Source organism: Grus americana, chromosome 3, assembly GCF_028858705.1.
Source record: "Grus americana isolate bGruAme1 chromosome 3, bGruAme1.mat, whole genome shotgun sequence".
NCBI lineage: Eukaryota > Metazoa > Chordata > Aves > Gruiformes > Gruidae > Grus > Grus americana.
This window is the reverse complement of record NC_072854.1, coordinates 80,341,346-80,358,719: the sequence shown is the minus strand read 5'-3', so window position 1 is coordinate 80,358,719 and position 17,374 is coordinate 80,341,346. Positions and strand designations below refer to the sequence as shown.

Genomic DNA, 17,374 nt, shown 5'->3' with positions numbered 1-17,374 from the left:
AAATTAAGCAGAGTGTTGAAAATTGCTGATATCAAAGCAGTGGGGCTTTTGACAACCAGATTAAAACTGGAAAATCTGGTCTTTCAGCTAGATCCTGCAACTCCAGGAAGCAGACATGTGGGCGAGAGTTGTCTGTCCAAATTTAGGCATTTGTGGTGTAGGTGTCTACATCTAAGTTAGCTTTCTAGACTTCCTTTGTAGATAGTGAAACGGATGGTGTAATTATGCTTGTTCTGGATGCGCCTAACTGTGAGGGATGCTACATGTCTGCTCAGATATTAGGTGAGATGAATCACAGCCCTGGTACTTCCCCACCAGATTTGTCCTTTGCAACGTTCTGGTGCCTGCTGAGTTTGCTTAGCATGGTTTCTCCTCAGGCAGAGCTGGTTTTTGCAGTATGCTTTCCTGATAGACATTTTTGTTACACGTGAGACAAACCAGATACAGTCCTGACAAGGCAACTATCTAACAATTGGTTTATATCTTGCTTGATCAGCTGAGAAGTTCTCCTCTTTTGCTTTTGTTGCTCCAGTCCATGATAGAGGTAACATCCTCTCAAACATTTCTAACAGAAAACCAAAACAGACAAAACTTCATCCTGTTAAAGCTATGTCCATAATGTTAAAATTCAGTGCAGATCAGTCACCATGCATATGCAATGAGAAACAGGGGACCAGTCCTAAATTTCCTCCCTTGAAAACAAAACTTTAGTAAGGAGCTGGTCCATGTTCACATCTCATCCTTACATGGTATTGGGACAGAGCCAGGGTCTGCACTTGACCCAGGAGCATGGCAGCAGTCCTAGGTTTACTATTTAGGATATAACTAAATACTTTCCATGATTTGCAATGCTTCCAAGCAAATCTCTGCATAGTTTTGAATAAATGGGGAGACATCTCTTCATCTGCTTTGGAAGCACAAGGAACACAGACACAACCATCCCACTCTGGACATGGTATTTGGAGCACAATGGAGGAGCAAAATGACATGAATGCAAACCCGAGTCAACACTGGCAGAGTCCCGTCCATGTCATATGCCACTAAATTCCCTGGTGCACGGAGGGCAAAGTTCTACATGACCCCAGGAAGAACCTGGCTGAGTAAAAAGACAGACTTTTTGCAGGAGTGATAATGTCCTTGGGATCTCTGGGTGCCTTCGATAATGTCACCAGTGTAGGTGCTTAAGTAACAGCAGGCATTACCTAGATCCTGCTTGGCACGTTCTGACCTTTGTGAATGCTCACTGACTTAGTGTCCATCTGAGCAAGGGCTTTCTCCTGACAAGTAAGATAGAAAGGGGAAGGGGAATGGATGGATGGAAAGGGAAAGGGCCCATTCCTTATTTAGAATTTCGGAGCAAGTGCCCCATTCTGCAAGTGAGCTGCGCTTGGGTGACATCAGTAACTCATTAAACTAAGTATTAAGACTCTCATACTTCAGGCAGAGGGAAGGCCAGGCAGATCTAATCACTCCTATACAGATCTTTTCTCCAGACCATAAGGACCAGATTTTGCCACCCTTGCCCCACAACTACCATTATTTTTGGTTGAGCCATTGCAACAGAGCCTGGTCTCTGGATAAAAATACTAAATAGCGGCTTGGTTGACTAACTCCTTCGAATACAGTAGCAATTTGTTTTAATCAGGTAATTTAATTCTCTGAATCATTTATATCCCATTTACATCCAAAGCTGTTCTTGCCTATAGAACAATCTGTCTTTCTTCTGTGAAGTCTGCATTGCTCAGCTGTGGTTTTATATCACATAATGTTCCCCAAATATCACAGCCACAGCCATGACTGTAACTGCTCGAGCTGCACCTCATGAGAAATCCCAATATCGGTTTCAGTGGCACCACAGGCTTTCCAGGCGACACATTTTCTGCTTAAAGGAACAGCGCAGGTAAATTCAGAGAGAATTTGGACCTTCATGTAACAAATCCTTTTCCTTAATTCAGATTACCAGACCAGTGGCAACGGGAAACTGGAATTTAATGAGTTCAAAGTTTTCTGGGAAAAAATGAAGAAATGGATAGTAGGTGGCATTACTCGTTGTATTTGTTTCTCCATTTCATTAGCTATTTCCTGCATAGTTTATTATGTATGCGCAGACAAAAATGGAGACAGGAGTGTTTGCAAACCACAAATTTTAACTCAAAACAAATGTTTTAAAAGTATGGGGACTTGTTTTGGATGGTCAAAGACATTCTTAGCTTTCCATGATGCTAAACCATAATGGTTTTCTGGAAATTACAGAGATTTTTGTAAGCAAATCAACTATGTTTGGGACAAAGAATGCAATGGGCACTAATAAGGAAGCCAATCAAATTGAAACGTAAGGAGTTTCCATTATTGCTTTTGGACAGAAGAAGAAAGTGCTGACTCATGACTAGTAGGAAACAATCATATCCTAAGTCACTGCATTTCCATTATTGATCTCTCAAGAGTCAACTGTACTGAAGTCTGGGAAAGTGAGGAGTCTAATTTTAAACGCATTTCCCTGCCACTGTATATGGCAGTAAGAATAAGCAGGCTTGCAGAATCAGGCTACAGGATGACTATTCAAATAAAGACATCATAATTGCTTCCTCATGGGCATGAATAGGTTTTTTTCTGAATTCATGCTTCATCCAAGCATTCAAAATATGCAGTGCTCTGCTTCTTGTCTAGTCCATCAGAAATGGCAAACACTTTTTCTGGGTACTAATGCCACATCTCTTTTAACAAAGGACGCATTGTTTTTTAACAAGGGGGCCTGAGAAATCCTTGTATCCTGTAGAAAGATTTGCATGTATATTTGCTGGAAAATTTTAAGCTGTATGTGACAACAGCTCTAAATAACTCATATTCCAAGGGAGAGTCATGTTTGTCGTCTCATTAAAAGGATGGAATTTAACTCCAGCTTAATAATTTTATAATATTTAGGTCAAAATTCAAACCATTTGTACCAGTTCTCTTGGTTGTACCATGAATATAGCTGTTTAGATCTTTTATACCTAGAAGCAAATGAGTTAGTGACAATCTTAACTTCATGTTAAACAATTTGTCTCTAGTCGTCAGAATTTTAGAGGAAAACATGAAAAGAGATTAGGAGAATGCTTCAGTTAAAAGACAAATAACAATATATCCTTCCCAGATAAAATCACGTTTTAAAAAATCATGGAATTTTTTATGAAGAGCAACTCATTTTTGAATGCTTGGGTTTGGCAGTACTTGCTTAAGTTTCACAACAACGTATTCATATGACAAAGAGAACTGGGACCCAGATTTGCTCCTCAGTTATAAAATCAGACTGGATCTAGACCAAAGTCTTGTCAGCTTTCTTAAATGCTTGTGCTGCGCAGTTAGAGATAAACACCTTGCCTTTCTATGCCAGAGTTGTGCTCCCTTTCATATGCAAATACTGAACTTGCCATGTCCTCCTTTTGTAAATAGAATATCTTTCTTCAATTTGACTTTGATAAATCTGGCTCCATGTCCTCCTATGAGCTCCGCAGTGCTCTTAAAGCTGCAGGTAAGCCAAGCACTGTATTTTAGCTGGGAAACCTGTCAGGCAGATTGGGTGTGGGTGAAGAGGGCTGCAACCAATTATGCAGGCTGGGTGGCCCTCACCAGGGAGGAGGACTAAACCCCAGAGAGAACCTGGGCACCTAGAGGGGACACTGAGTGGACTAATTTTGCCCCAGGTATCCCCAACCCTGCAGGGCAGTCAGTCAGAGCAAGCTTTACATTTTTGTTGAGCTCTGTTAAACTCAACAGGGTTGCACATGTGCAGGGTTAAACCCTGAAACGAATCACTTCAGAGTCCATCTCCACTCAAGGGTTGGAAGAACAGTGAGTAAGCTGTTTGTTATAAAGAGCAGTCAGTGCATTTGTATTTCATCACAAATTATTTTTATTAAAGCACCTAGTTTTGCGGAAATCTCTCCAACTTTCAAGGAGGCAGAATGGTCCCTCATATGTCCAAAAGTGTATGGACTAGAAACTGCAGTGACTGCAAAATTTCTTGTTTAGAGTTTGTTATTCATTGCAAACTTAAAGAACTTTGTGGTCAGATTGCTTTCTGGATGGATGGGTGCCACAGAGTATCCTCCCATTAATTGGTTTTCAAGATTAGTTAGAGGTTTGCAGATTCCTCCCTGGCCTATGAGTTTGCTCACTTTTCCTTTGTGCATGTGTCTTTGGGAAGGATACCAACTCAACAACTACTTGCTGCAACTGATTGTCCTCCGATACTCTGATGAACAGTTCCAGGTTGAATTCGATGATTTTCTGAACTGCTTAATTCGCTTAGAGAATGCAAGTCGTGAGTATCTTCTTCCTCTGGAATTTCTCCCCCTTTGAAAAAAAAATGTTCCACTTTTGGCTGTCATCAAGCATATTACACAATATCTGAGATCAAGTGTGTACATTGAATGGCTAACAGAAAGGAGCTGTGCTTAGCATTTGCTTTTAGTGTGGCTCTTCTGTAAAGTGAAAAATGTTCTGCTACTAATGGAAAATTTCCCCATGTGAATAGACACTGCTTCATAAACTCTGCAGCAACACAGAAGGCATGTGAAGAATGCTGGCAAAGTCCATGTTATAGCCTTTCTCGTGGTTCACCCACGAGTTTAATTTGGGATCACAGAAGTTCAAAATTCAAGTATTGCTTGTGCATCATGCAAAGAGATAACTGGCATGTGCTTGGGCAGGTATCTCCTGTACCTTTCACCTACCTTGTCCACATTTGGTTGAAGATATGGTTCCCCGTGCATCGAGGCACCCTAGGTCTCAGTTCATTCATGCACAGGGTCTCTCTCATTCCAGAGCAAAAGTAGTAGAGAGGTAGAATGACTGGATCAATGCTGAAGTGATCATCAGTGTTGCTCCAAACTTGAATCAAACTCAACCTACTCTATGCCAAATCATCCTTCTGGGGTGATATCCTTCGGGTTCTATCTGTGGCAATAGAAGTATTAAAGTACTGAGAGAGAAAAGTTAAATAAGATATATAAAGAAATGCAAATTCCTTGGCTTTGTTTTGGAGTATCATCCAAACCCAGCTGTTTAGCACATCCAGGACACCCGCTTCCAGTCAAGTCCTGAAGTGAGACTTGCACAAAGGCCTTAAGTCAGCAAGACTTTTCCTCTTTCAAGAACTTCATTTTGTCAGAGCAGCTATCACCACCAAGCAATCCTAAATAATCTGCCTTTGTGCCAGGCCCTCCCTCTCCTTGATATGGCCACCCATCCCTGTGATATGGGGAGCTCATGTAGGAATACAAATGAGGTGTATTTATAGTGCCTGTGTCCTGTTTTTCATTTCAGGAGTATTCCAAGCACTGAGTGTGAAAAACAAGGACTTCATTAACCTGAATATAGGCGAGGTATGAGCACAGCTTCATAAACACTGAAAAAATGATGGGGTTTCTCTAGGAGCTTTGTCCTCTCTTAAGAACTGGAGTATTTCTGCATGACACTTCAGGTGACATCCATGTCCATGAGAGTGCAGGGGGCATCCGCCATAGATTTCAGCAGGGCTGGGATTTTACAGCGCACGCACTGATTGCAGCGATTACATCTCTTCCATGCTATTTCCTTCCTTCCTTGCCCTGTGGCATATTGACAATTTCCCATCCTGCTTTCTAGATTCTTTGCTTTTTACTTCCTCAGGTGCCAGGTCTTGACTGGGGAAAGGGGAAGCAGCAGACTGGGGTGGGGGGGTCTTTCACTCTCCCTGAATCCCCCAGGAGTTCACATCAGCCTCTCCTGTGTGTCCCCATTATCTGCTTCTCACACTGCTCAGCACAGTCGTCTTATTTTCTTGTGCTCTCTGTCTCCCTGTTGCACGTGTGGGTTGTCTCTCACTTTACGCTAACCCAAAGCTTCCTGGGGCAAGGCACAATGAACTCCCTGGCACAACAAACATGACAGCCTGTATGGACTGCTGGGACGCAAAAAAAATCACTGCTCTTATCAGCATCTAGTGCTTGGAGAGCTCTGCCGCCTTCCCTCCAAACACAGAAGTAAAAGCTGGCTCTCCTCTCCTTAGCGACAGGACATAAAAGCCTCGCGAGCAAAGGTCCTCTTCCCTGTGTGGGGTCAATTCAGAGCAAGGCACTGCTTTTGAACATCTCTCTTTCATTTGGGGAAAGCCAGGGGGTGAGGGGAGAAGGGCCTGAAATCATTTATTGTAAAGTTGCTCTTTCTTCCGATATTAGTTCATCAACCTGGCAATGAATATCTGAAGAAGTCTGACTTGGATGCCGGGATTTTCTTGCAACATTGCTGCTGAGACTTCTGCCCCAACAGCTGAGGGCTCCTTCGCATGCAAACTTTACCAGGAGCTTTTGTGTGGAGAAACACACATGCTGCCCACTCTTTCTGGTCTCCAGCCCTGTTGTGTTGATGAGTTCAACAGTCAGATCACATTTTGTTTTTTATTTTTGGTAAGGATTTGTTAGTGACTGGATTTGTTACTGTGAGAGGCATTTGGATGAGACACACATACCTCAAGCAGACTGAAACTGATTTTCCTGAGTGACCACAGGCTTTTATGAAATAGGGTTGTATTTAGTGTCAGCACAGCACAGACTACAGTGATCAAAAGTCTTTATTGCTGCTTGGCTACAGATTACTGTAAGGTGCTTTTGAAAATATAAGGTTGAATAAAACTTTGTTCAGTTTGGAATTTATTTACAGGCATGCTGTGCAGCTACATACAAGTCTCCTGCCATAGCCACATGAATTGCAGTCTGGCAGACTGCGAACAAAGGAAGACTAGGGAATGTATGGATGAAAATTCATCCTTGAATATTTATGACAGAGGTCCCTGGTCCAGGCTTCCTTAGAAGGATGCTTAAACTGAGGTCTAACATTCATTAAAGACTTAATTTAGAGAATAATTGTTGCATCTCACCTTCCCTTAGTCCTTCCTCTGCTACCAACAAAGTTTCTCTGCTACACACTTTGCTCTGTGGCCAAAGCATGTCTCACAAGCCAATCTCTGCAGAGTTGCACACAACTTGCCTTCATCTTCAGACAGACACATGGTCTCTGAGACAGCGAGCTCTTGTGTAGGGCCATTTTCCCCCAGGCAGTCTGAGATTGTGTCCCACACCAACCGTGCTCCAGAAGAGCAACTATAATCATTTTAGATGAATTCAATGTAACCATTGGTAAGGCCCTATCTCTGCAGCTATTGCTATTTTGCATCTGTGACGTGGGTAGCCAGTGCTGACTTAAAAAACAACAGTAATAGCAGCCAGGGACTTAAGAAGTCTTCATAGGATTTGTTTCCATGATTATCTTCATAATTTATGTCTATTTTATAATGAATCAACTGTCTGGATTTGTTTTCTAAAACCATTCTTGCAGCGAAACAGATGGCCCTAGAATAGCCTTGCATTCCCTACTGTCCAGGATCGCTGACACAGCCAGGGGTTTGTTTTCTCTAGATTTAGACCTAATGAGCAATTCTGGAAGGAATATCAAGTTGCAGTAAAGGTGAAGTTCAAATGATTAAAAAACACAGGGATGATGATGTTTAAAATACCTACTTTCTTTTTTTCTAACAATTATAATCTTGTAACTATGCAGAAAATGTTCTGGAGCTAACTGGAAGCTGAGCAAAAGCTCATGGTTGCAGTATTTGATTAACCGAGGTACTCAGCCCCATGAAGTGTATTGATTTTCAGATGTGTGCCCTTTTGACAGCACTGGGGGCAGCTGTCTAAATTTCTGAAAGTTTGGATTAAAATCTAGACCATCCTATAAACATTTGGCCACATACTTAAACAAAAAAATCACAGATCCCTAATTAGTTCATTGTGTGAGCTTGGATGTGGATACAAATTTGTTGTAATGTATTTCCTTTCTGTAGCAATGTTCACAAGCAATGCAGAAGAGATGTCTCAATGCCTGGCATCACCAGTGTAGCTTTCTGTTCCTCTGCCCGGAGCTGGTAATGTCTTGGAGGAATCAGGATTGATATGAGTGGTACATAGTGGGATGGGAGCAATGGGGCACAGGTAAAAATCTCATCTGCTTTTACAAGAAAATTCTAACATTTAAAAAAACACCCTGAAGTGTTTTCTGCTCTCTCAGAGCAGTTGCCTGCTGGCTGTGTCACAAGGAATTTGAGAGCTAGCGTCTGAGTCTTTTACAAATCAAGCCTTTGTCCTGGCCAGCCAGCGTGCTGCAGAGACCCAAGTCCTCATCCTGCCTTGGGGTTTACACAACACCCACAGCCACAGCAGAGGTGCACGTAAGGGGAATTAAGCACAAGAAAACCTGTGCATATGCTCGGGCTGGCCCATGGCCACCCAGAGTCTGCTGCAGCACAGTGCCTATCTCACCACTTGGGCTGTAAGGATGTTACGGGTGTCTGTGCTGAACACCTTGCTAAAATCAAGGTGAAGAACCGCAACTGCTCCCCCTTGTCCTGTGTGCTAGACCATTTTCAGTGCATGTGAAGATGGAGGATTATATAGTCCCTGGTAAGGTGGGAGGGGTGGGGTGTTCAGTCTGCTATTATAGTGCTCCCATGAGTGACTGAGTGGGCAAATGAGACATGTTTGACTTCATAGCTCCATTCAAATATGATAGTCCTTCTCAGCACTGCACCCACCCGGCATTTGAGCAGTGCCCAGAAGCATGGGTTTGGTTTTGCTGGTCTTTTCTTTTAATCAAGGATCTTGAATTTAAATCCAGACCTTGCTGCCTTCTCTGATAGGAGATGTAGTTAAGTTTGGCCCTGTACCATTACAGGAGCTATGGCAAATCCCTTATGGTGCTCTGAAAGCCGTGTCAGTGGTACATTCCCTAATGTGGTACACATAGACCTTGTTAGCAAGAACAGCTCGTGCTGGGAGCCCTGCCTGTCTGCTAATAGCAACATTAATGGGGAACATGAGAGGCATTTTTCATAATTATACCACTGGAAAAAACTAAAAATCACTTAGCTACAGGGTTGCAATCTGAGCATGCTCTCCCACTCCCTCACAGAACCAAAAATCTCTGAAATTTGCTGCTAAAGCCTCAGGCCAGATGTTAGCGGAGGCTGGCTGCTACCCTGGTGCTGGTTGTCTCTCCTCTGCTCCCCTGTGCCCTCTCAGCAGCCACAGTTCCCCAAGATGTTGGGCAGTGGTCAGACACATGGCATGTGTCTGAGTTCAAAGGAGCATCAACTCAATGTGTAAACCTTTTGAGAGGGGATTCATTTGGAATTTGTCCCGAGCTCAGCCACCTCCACCATTGTAACCACCCTGATGGTACGTTTGGCAATGGCATTTTCCTGTCCTGAAGAAGGTTTCCTGCCCAACCTGTTGCTGAGGCCAGAAGTGATATAGTTAGTGAAAACTACCATGAAGAACTGCCATTAAAATGTAAAGAGACTGAAAAATAGTTAAATTGCATTCTGCCATTTCTCCTTGCAGAGACAGAAACTGTCAATAAACATTGTGGGCACAAGCATGGGCAGAAGCATTCCATGATTCTTTGAAAAGCTCCCCGGGAGCGGCTCAGCAATGCTGAGTCTTCGGCAGCAATACTTGCTTCAGAAAATCATAGTTTTTTCACAGGCCTATTTTAATCCCCACTAGTTTTTTGGGGGGCCTACAAACTCATGTGTCAGCACAGGGGGTGTATGAGGCATTGTAGGGGTGGAGCCGGGGGGGGGGGGGATTAAAAAAGTGAAGTCTAGCCATCCCGCTGCTGGCAAAGCCTCCATATTGTGGTGCTGTGGCATCAGGCAGGAGAGATGCTAGAAGCGATGTGGCGGTTCACCCCATTTATAACAGTTGTGGTTGCTTCCAGTCATGAAAATTAAATATTTGTGATAAGATACCGAGTTATCTAAATCGTTTTCATTTCAACTGCATCATCACCCCGCTTTTCCCCCACCTCTTCCCTGAAATATTTGAGTCTTTGTGCTTTTTGACTCGTGGCAGTGTATGTTTTGGAAGCACATCAGAGTGCTGAGGGCAGTTTATAATGTTCCCAGTAAGGCTGGAACTTCAACATTTTTAAAATGAATTACAAATACTTGCTGATTGAGGTAAACACACAAGCTGTCAGCAATTGCCAACAACTATCTTTTGCACGTCAACCACTTATAAGGGCAAGTGTGTTATAAACTGCTCTCCTAAAGCCTCTAATTAATTTTCGTCGCTTGCCCTTTGTGTGGCCCTTGAAGGGCAGTGAGCTCCTCAGAGCAGGGTTTGGCCTCCTGGGTAGCCTGGGTACTTCTTTGAGTATTATCTGCAGAGGCAGAGGGGTCAAACAGGGCAAGGACAGCAGCAGGCACTAGTCACATGCCTCTTCTTCTTCTTCTGGCCCAAAGAATATATAGCCATAACTCTTCACCGCCATTTTTACCTTGTTTTTATTTAAAATGCCCTGAACCAAAGTAAGATGATGTATTCATCCCCATCCCCCCCAAATATGCAGTCAGGAATGGTGCGTATATTTTCATTTTCAGGTACTTCATGAGAATACTCCAAATGTGGGGATTTTTCCTGCTCTTTCAGAGAGGAAAAAGCATTTATCCACTCAGAGCCAACGAGGCATCGTGATTAAGAGTGTTCATGTTTCATCTGCCCCCGCAGTGCCACCGGGGGAGCTGCCTGCAGCGTTTGCCATGCGTGGGGGCCACCTTCCCTTGCACCTTTGGGACAGCCCAGCCGGGGAGACAGGGATGGGGGTCCCCCCATGAGCGCCGCGTGGCCACCTCGCCCGGCAGACAGCTCCCCCAGGGACACAGCCCAGCCCTGCCCTGGTAAGGAGGGCACTGCCAGCATTTTGTGACAATTTTATCCAGTTGCTAAGCAGCTGGGTCCCAGGGACACAAATACAGTGAAAACAAACTGCCCTGAGGGAAAAGCGCTGTGCTGCTCTGGGAGGGCACTCCCTGCTTCGAACCCCGTGTCTTCCTCTCCCCTCCTCGCTCAGGCGTGCAGGATTTCGTGGGGCTGTGCCGGGGGGCTGTCCCGCAACTGAGCGAGGGTGATTGTATCTGCAAGGGTTTGGGAAGGGGCTTTGGCAGCCAGGGTCCCGGCTGAGCTGTCTTCTCTGCTCAAGGGGGTGGGAGCCCATGCCTGCCTGCGCAAGGCTGAGGGCACAGACCTGGCTCTTCAGCCCCCCGAAGGTGTGGCTGCGGCTGTGCAGGGCAGCATTAAGCACCGCTGGGGCCAGAGGGCAAAGCTGTGTCCAACTTTCCAGCCCAGCGCTCAGGGCACCCCTGCTAGGATGCAGTTTCTGCTCCTCTCAGTGGTTAAGTGTTTTACGGCAAGTGTTCTCCTTGTCTGACTAGCAGGACCAGCAAATCATACTTTTAAATACTTATATAGTCCCTCCACCATCCTTGACCTCTCAGAGGACTACTTTGCATCAGTGCAAAGCCTAGTAGCTCCAGCACAGGGAGCAGAGAAGACCCTTACCACAACACCACCGTGTCTCATATCCCAGTGGCTAGAGCAGGAACAGGAGATCTGGGCTGAAAACCCTTGAGCAATTCAAATAACGTTTACCTTTCTGCAGTCTCCTCGAGTTGTTAGACACTCGGCCTTTCTGCATCAATTTAATACTCAAATCAAAGGCTGTCAGCCTTCCGGGAATTTTAAAAGGTGCATCCTTTCCGTGCAGCGTGCAAGAGTGGGATGTGCCATACCTCAGCAAGGCATCTTAGGACACACTACTGTATAGCAAAACTATTTATTGCACAAGGGGACACCAAGACAAGTCTTCAGGGATGGAGCCACATTGCACTACAACCCCCTTGGTCATCCAGCAGCAGGCTGCCAAGACGGGCATCTCAGCATCTGCTCCAGCTTGAAAAAGGATTATCTGGTGCCACAGAGAATGGATTTATCATGACTGATCCCGGTCATTTCCTAGAGGACTCACCAAGTGACTGAAATAGAAATGGGGTCAGCAATTAATAGGGTAGCTCTCAGTCACTGTCACCATATGTTGATATGATGATGGGTGGTTTACATATTTACCTGATAAATAGCTTACTGAAGGTTTTAACAGGACACAGGTCAAGGAGAGTGGAGACAGAACTCAAGGGACCATTGTACAGAAACTGCCATCCTCACAGATTTCTTCTCCAGTGTGAAAGCATGCATAAATATTTCTCCTGTTTCATGTCACTGGGGAAGGGGGAGTGGATGAGTCGCAATCAGCTGCAGCCCCAGATCAGCTTTCTGCCCCACCAGGCTCAGCTGAAGATTGTCTGACTTTATTCCTTACAAGGATGTCATATATGCTACATTTTCTTGAACTGGGGCAGGCAAACATTTGAGCAGAAGAAACAGAGGTTGAGAAGTGTCTTTATGAAGGTGCCACAATGGCAGTGACCCAAGCAGTGTCCTACGCTGGAGCCAGGAGCTCTGGGACGTCTATAGTACTGCCACCACAAGGGCTGTTTCAGTGTCTGATCCTTTTAAGAAGTCCAACTTTCTCTGCAGCTCATGGGTAATACCTCTGCAACAGAACCCATGGCGCTCCTTTAGAGAGATGTTACTCCTTCCCGGGGCAGGAAATGTCGAGCTTGTCAAAGCACTTTTCTGAGCCAACAAGAGCTACAGTAGAAAATTTTTGATCAAAACCAGGTGCATGGCTGGCTGGCTGGCTGAAAAAGAGTCACAGTGCAGTTTGCATAACCCTAGGGGAAAGACATGCTCAGCATGAGGAGAATGAGTGCTGGGTTGAACGTGACGTGGTGAGCCTGCAAGGAGCAGGGAGCAATGGCTCCCTCAGCAGCTCGCACTGTGGCCCACAAACATTTCATTGAAAGTCTGGCTTAACTGGGTGGCGATCCAGTTTGCCTAGCCCACTAGGGAGCAAACATGCTGCTCCCTTCTGCCTGTGCGATGAAAGTGTGCAAGTCATAAACCACCGCAATGGTCACTGGTTTAAGCCTTGGGAACCAGAAGCAAAGCACCCCGAAGGGCCCAAAGAGGAGAGACCTGTTGGTCAGGGAGGCTGAGGGTTCCACAGAGCCCACCGATGATGAGGAACAATGGATGGGGCAAGTCCTTCTGGGAATAGGAGGCCATCTGCATGCAGTTTCTAGGGATGGGAGGTAGAATGTCTTCATTCTTTTAGCTTATGAAGTAAAGACCTCCGGTAAAACCATTTAACCTTAGTCAAACACCTATGGACGGTATTGGAAAGAAACTTTCCCAATTGTGTATACATTTTGCATTCAAGCTGATGTCATGCTCTTCCAGGCATATCCTAGAAGGCAGCCATCTAACTTCTGTGTTGCCTAAAACCAGATGCCTATTTGGGAGTTAAAAAACCTCTCATGGTGTCAAAGTCCATTTGAAGAGCTGCACGCACAGAGTGGCTTTGCTGCTGGGATGCAGCCACGTTGCACCCCAAACGCCCAGATGAGGATGGTGTGAGGGGCTGGGTAGGCAGAGGCTGGACCCCTCTGCTGTGGATGGTGCGGGGATGTACCCACAACGCCCAAGGCACAGGGACAATATGCCTGCGTAAGGCAAACGTCACCCTGTCTTTATTTTCCTCCATAGACCAAAGCAAATGTCTCCAGCAAGGTGCTGTTACCATGCAACACCTGGGACCTAAGACGGCCCAGGAGGCACCAGACAAGGTACCTCTGCCAGGTTATGGCACAAAGGCGCAGCCTGTGATTCGGGATCACTGAAAAGATGCTCTGTGCCTCATGCGGGGTGGAAATCACTTCACTGCTGTTCAGATTTTCAATCTGCATTAGAAAGGCACCTTCCATGCTGGCAGCCTTTGTGGTTGCACTGTCAGTGCCACAGAATTTCATCATCTCCAGAAGCCTCTGAGAAAGTGAGAATTGCCAGCTTTTTTAGTTTCAGCTTTTATGATTGCAGAGAATATCTAGAAAATGGCATTTGAGCAAGCCTTAAAGCTTCAGAAACCAGAATGCAAATAAAGATCAACCCCAATTTATTATTTTTTGAAGTCTAAAGCCTGTTGATAATTTTAGTGGCCCTACCTCATAGCTTGTGAATGCTTTGATGTATTGTTAGTGCTCCTGACATGAAATAACCCTATGCTGACTTTGTTTACAGGCAGGGATTTCCTTCCCTAATTAATGATTGAAAGTGTTCGGACAATTAAGTCTGCAGAGTTGTTAATTTAGTAGTTTCCCTGATGGCTAACAACCAGCTCTTGAAAAACATCAACACCAAACTACCACAAGAGAGGGAATCAGTTGTCTGAAGACCTCTGAAGCCCTAACATTAGTTTTGTAATGCTGCATTATTTAACTAAGTGTTATTCCTTTTCTCCCCATGGTCTCTCTACTCTTGGGCATCTCTCAGATGCACAAACAAGGGAGGAAGACATGGAAAACCACTGCCTCAGAGACATATATATATATATATATATGTATAAAGTTAGGTGGATATACTTTATATAAAATATGTTATGTAAATAATGATTTTTTTCTGTATATACACATATTTTATATACATGTAGGACAGCTTGTGTACAAGGTTTCAGTAACAACCCCCAGTAGTGAGGCAGTTGGTCCCCTGAAGGTTCTGACAGCCAACTTTCGATTCGCTGTGCATGGATTATCCAGTTTCACAATTAACTGGGAAAGGGTACCAAAGCCCCAAGCCTGCTCTGCACAGACAATTGCCAAGCAGGCAATAGCGAATGCAGAACTCCCAGCAAAATGCCTTTTTTTTTTTCCCAGTAGGTTCATTTGCTGTGTAGATTGGTGAAGCCTCTACAATGTGGTTGGTCTTCTTGAAACAAAGAACCAGCTGTCCCTGGTGTCCATCCCTAGACCTGAAGGATGCTCTGCGCCCTGCAGGTATTTGCTGCTTATTTCCCTGCTTCTAGCTTTCATCCTGCATATACATTGCACACATAGATTTATTCTCAGTCAGATTTGCATTAGACAGCAAAATAAAAATATCCCAGGCATTTTTGCCTCTTGGGGTCTCTCTTAATTCCCAGTCCCTGCAAGCCTCAGACACCCTGGGTAACTGTATGCTGAAGGCAGACACCTTCAGCTTCAGTCAAAATTATGTTTAAAAGTCAGCACTTAGCCCTTCCCGTCTGAAAGTCAGCTTTAGGCCAAGCAGCATTGATGTAGATGATTTATCGAGGTATGCTGCAACTCAGGAGGGCTTTCAGTGCTTCTGAGGCTAAAATTAGATGTGCCAGCTATGTTTTGGCACTGGCAGCAAACAGTGCCCTCCTCTGCTCCATCTGGCCCTGCTGGCTGTCACACCAGGGCGAGATGCTCAGCAGCAGGGTGACTCCCGCAGCCCGGCGGTGCCCCCCTGACCCAAGGGGGTCTGCCCTGCAGATCACCTGGAGAGCCTCAGAACTGGCCTTCAGTGGGACATCATCAGTGGAGAGGCCTTGTGCCGTCTCTGGGCATGGGGCAAGATATTTAGCTGTGTTTGCAAAAGAGATTAAAAATAAATGAAAAGCTATAGATCCATGAGTAGAAAGTGGGTCTAAAAGCAGCTCCAAGGCTGGCCCCGGGTGCACACCGTGGCGTTTTGGAGTTGCTGCCTGTCTTTCTGCCAGCCGTCAGCACGAGCGCAGGTGAAATGCCGGGTCTGCCTTCCCGTGGAGGCACAATAAGCCACTGCTTTCCCAGCGCAGGATTTCGGGGCAGCACCCGCCTGCCAGAAACATGGCGCAGAGAAATATCCGGGAGAGAGGGTCCCTGTTACCGCCCTTTGCTGATTGCTGGGAAGCCCTCCCCCAGAAAGGGCTGCCATGCACGCACAGCCGGGATGTGTCCTGTCCCCCATCCATCCTGTTCCCACTATGTGTGAGTGTCCTGAAGCACCCGTGGGCTATAGAACGCTCCTTTTCAGGCGTGTTTGGCAACTGAGAAGGCCTTTTTTGTTCACTAGTGTATTTTGAATTTGAGTTTCTCCATAAACTGTACTGAGAATGACTTGCTCCAGCAAACGCTTTTATTGCATGCCAGTGGGTGCCACCCCTGCAGGACATCTCAGTGTGGGAAATGCTTTCGGGTTGCTGGTGGTAAACTGGCCAGCCACAATTTTGTACCATGACAGCGTCCCTGTGCAGGCCCCAGCGTGAAATCTATCAAAGTGTGGGGACATTTACTCCACCGCTAGCCTGTGCCTTCGGCTAATGTCCACAAAGATGTCTTTGCCACCATCTCAAGTGACTTACAAAGGTCTATGTCTTGCACTTCCCACCATGAGGCTGCTGCCAAGTCACTTCAGCTGATGTTTTTTGCAGCTTTTCAGGAGGTTAAAATGATGCTTTGAGCTCCGTGCTGGCATTCAGCCTGAGGTGAGTGTTGCCATTTGATACCAGGATCAGAGGCTCCTGCTTTCACTGGAAGTCTCGGAACAGGAGTCTCGATGTACTTTCCGTTATCAAGAGAATATCTGAAGGATTTCAGTGCAGAAAAGCTCTTTGGAATAACTTCAACCCTGGAACAAAACGATGTCCTGCAATAACAAAATTTGCAAGTTCATTCATTGGGTGACAGCTCATACAGTCAGCTGAGAAAGGGACGTCCTCTTTGGCTCTTCACAGCAAAGAACTGTGGGCTGTGAGTAATTTGCGAAGGGAAACACGGCCGTCACTAGGCTGAGGCTGAGACGGGCCATGAGGGACATGAGCACGTGGTCTTTACCATGGTTATTGGCAACCGCTTTTGCCAGGAAGTTTTCATATTCTATTTCTATTTTTATTTTCTGTTTCATATGTAAAAACTAATTCACAGGCCCCCCATGGTCTTTATCTAGCTGGTCCTCAAAAGATGACAACAAATGTCAGCATTGCTGTCCTTAGGTTCATATGAGCTCTACACACAGATGACCAGCATCCCTGCAAGACAACCTGCAAGGGCATCTCGAGGTGCAGTGACTGATCTGAGGTCACACAAAGTTTGCAGGCAAAGATTTGAGCCGAGGCATCCCGAAGCAATGCTCCGATCGCTGCAGCTCGGCTGTCCACATCTCCCATCCCAGCTCACCCCTTCGGCACCGGAGCAGGAGGAGGTGCTTTGGGGTGGAAGCCCAGCCCTGCTGCCAAAGGGGACAGCAAAGCGCCGGGCTGTGCCGCAGTCTGCTCTGGAAACAACGTGACGGAGCTGGCACCGACCCTCAGCGTTTTGCTGAAAGGGGAAACGCTAGCAGATTTTTCAGTGTTTCCATTGCTGTTATCAAGAGTGAGCATTTCTAAGCCCTGATTTCTTGAATTTAAAAATATATGTATATATTTGTTTACATCCTGTTGACATTTAGTGTCCTTCAGGACCGTGAACGCCCCTTCCCCACAGCCACCACCGATTCAGAGTCCTGCTGTCTCCTGCAGTGACTGGGCATGGGAAGAAAACGTGGTACACAAAAATGGATCAGCGGTAGGTAAGGGCTTTTGA

The 17,374-nt window shown here is 45.6% G+C and overlaps 1 protein-coding gene across 1 annotated transcript in view; it reads left to right on the top strand.

Annotated features, from left to right (window-relative positions):
* CAPN9 (calpain 9) overlaps positions 1-9,549 on the top strand; it is a 37,947-nt gene extending 28,398 nt beyond the window's left edge. Inside the window, exons 20-24 of the mRNA XM_054822680.1 lie at positions 1,964-2,032; positions 3,433-3,511; positions 4,187-4,303; positions 5,308-5,366; positions 6,201-9,549. Of these exons, the coding sequence (XP_054678655.1) occupies positions 1,964-2,032; positions 3,433-3,511; positions 4,187-4,303; positions 5,308-5,366; positions 6,201-6,227 (351 nt within the window). The 3' untranslated portion in view covers positions 6,228-9,549. The remainder of the gene's footprint in view (positions 1-1,963; positions 2,033-3,432; positions 3,512-4,186; positions 4,304-5,307; positions 5,367-6,200) is intronic.
* Positions 9,550-17,374: the final 7,825 nt, after the last annotated feature.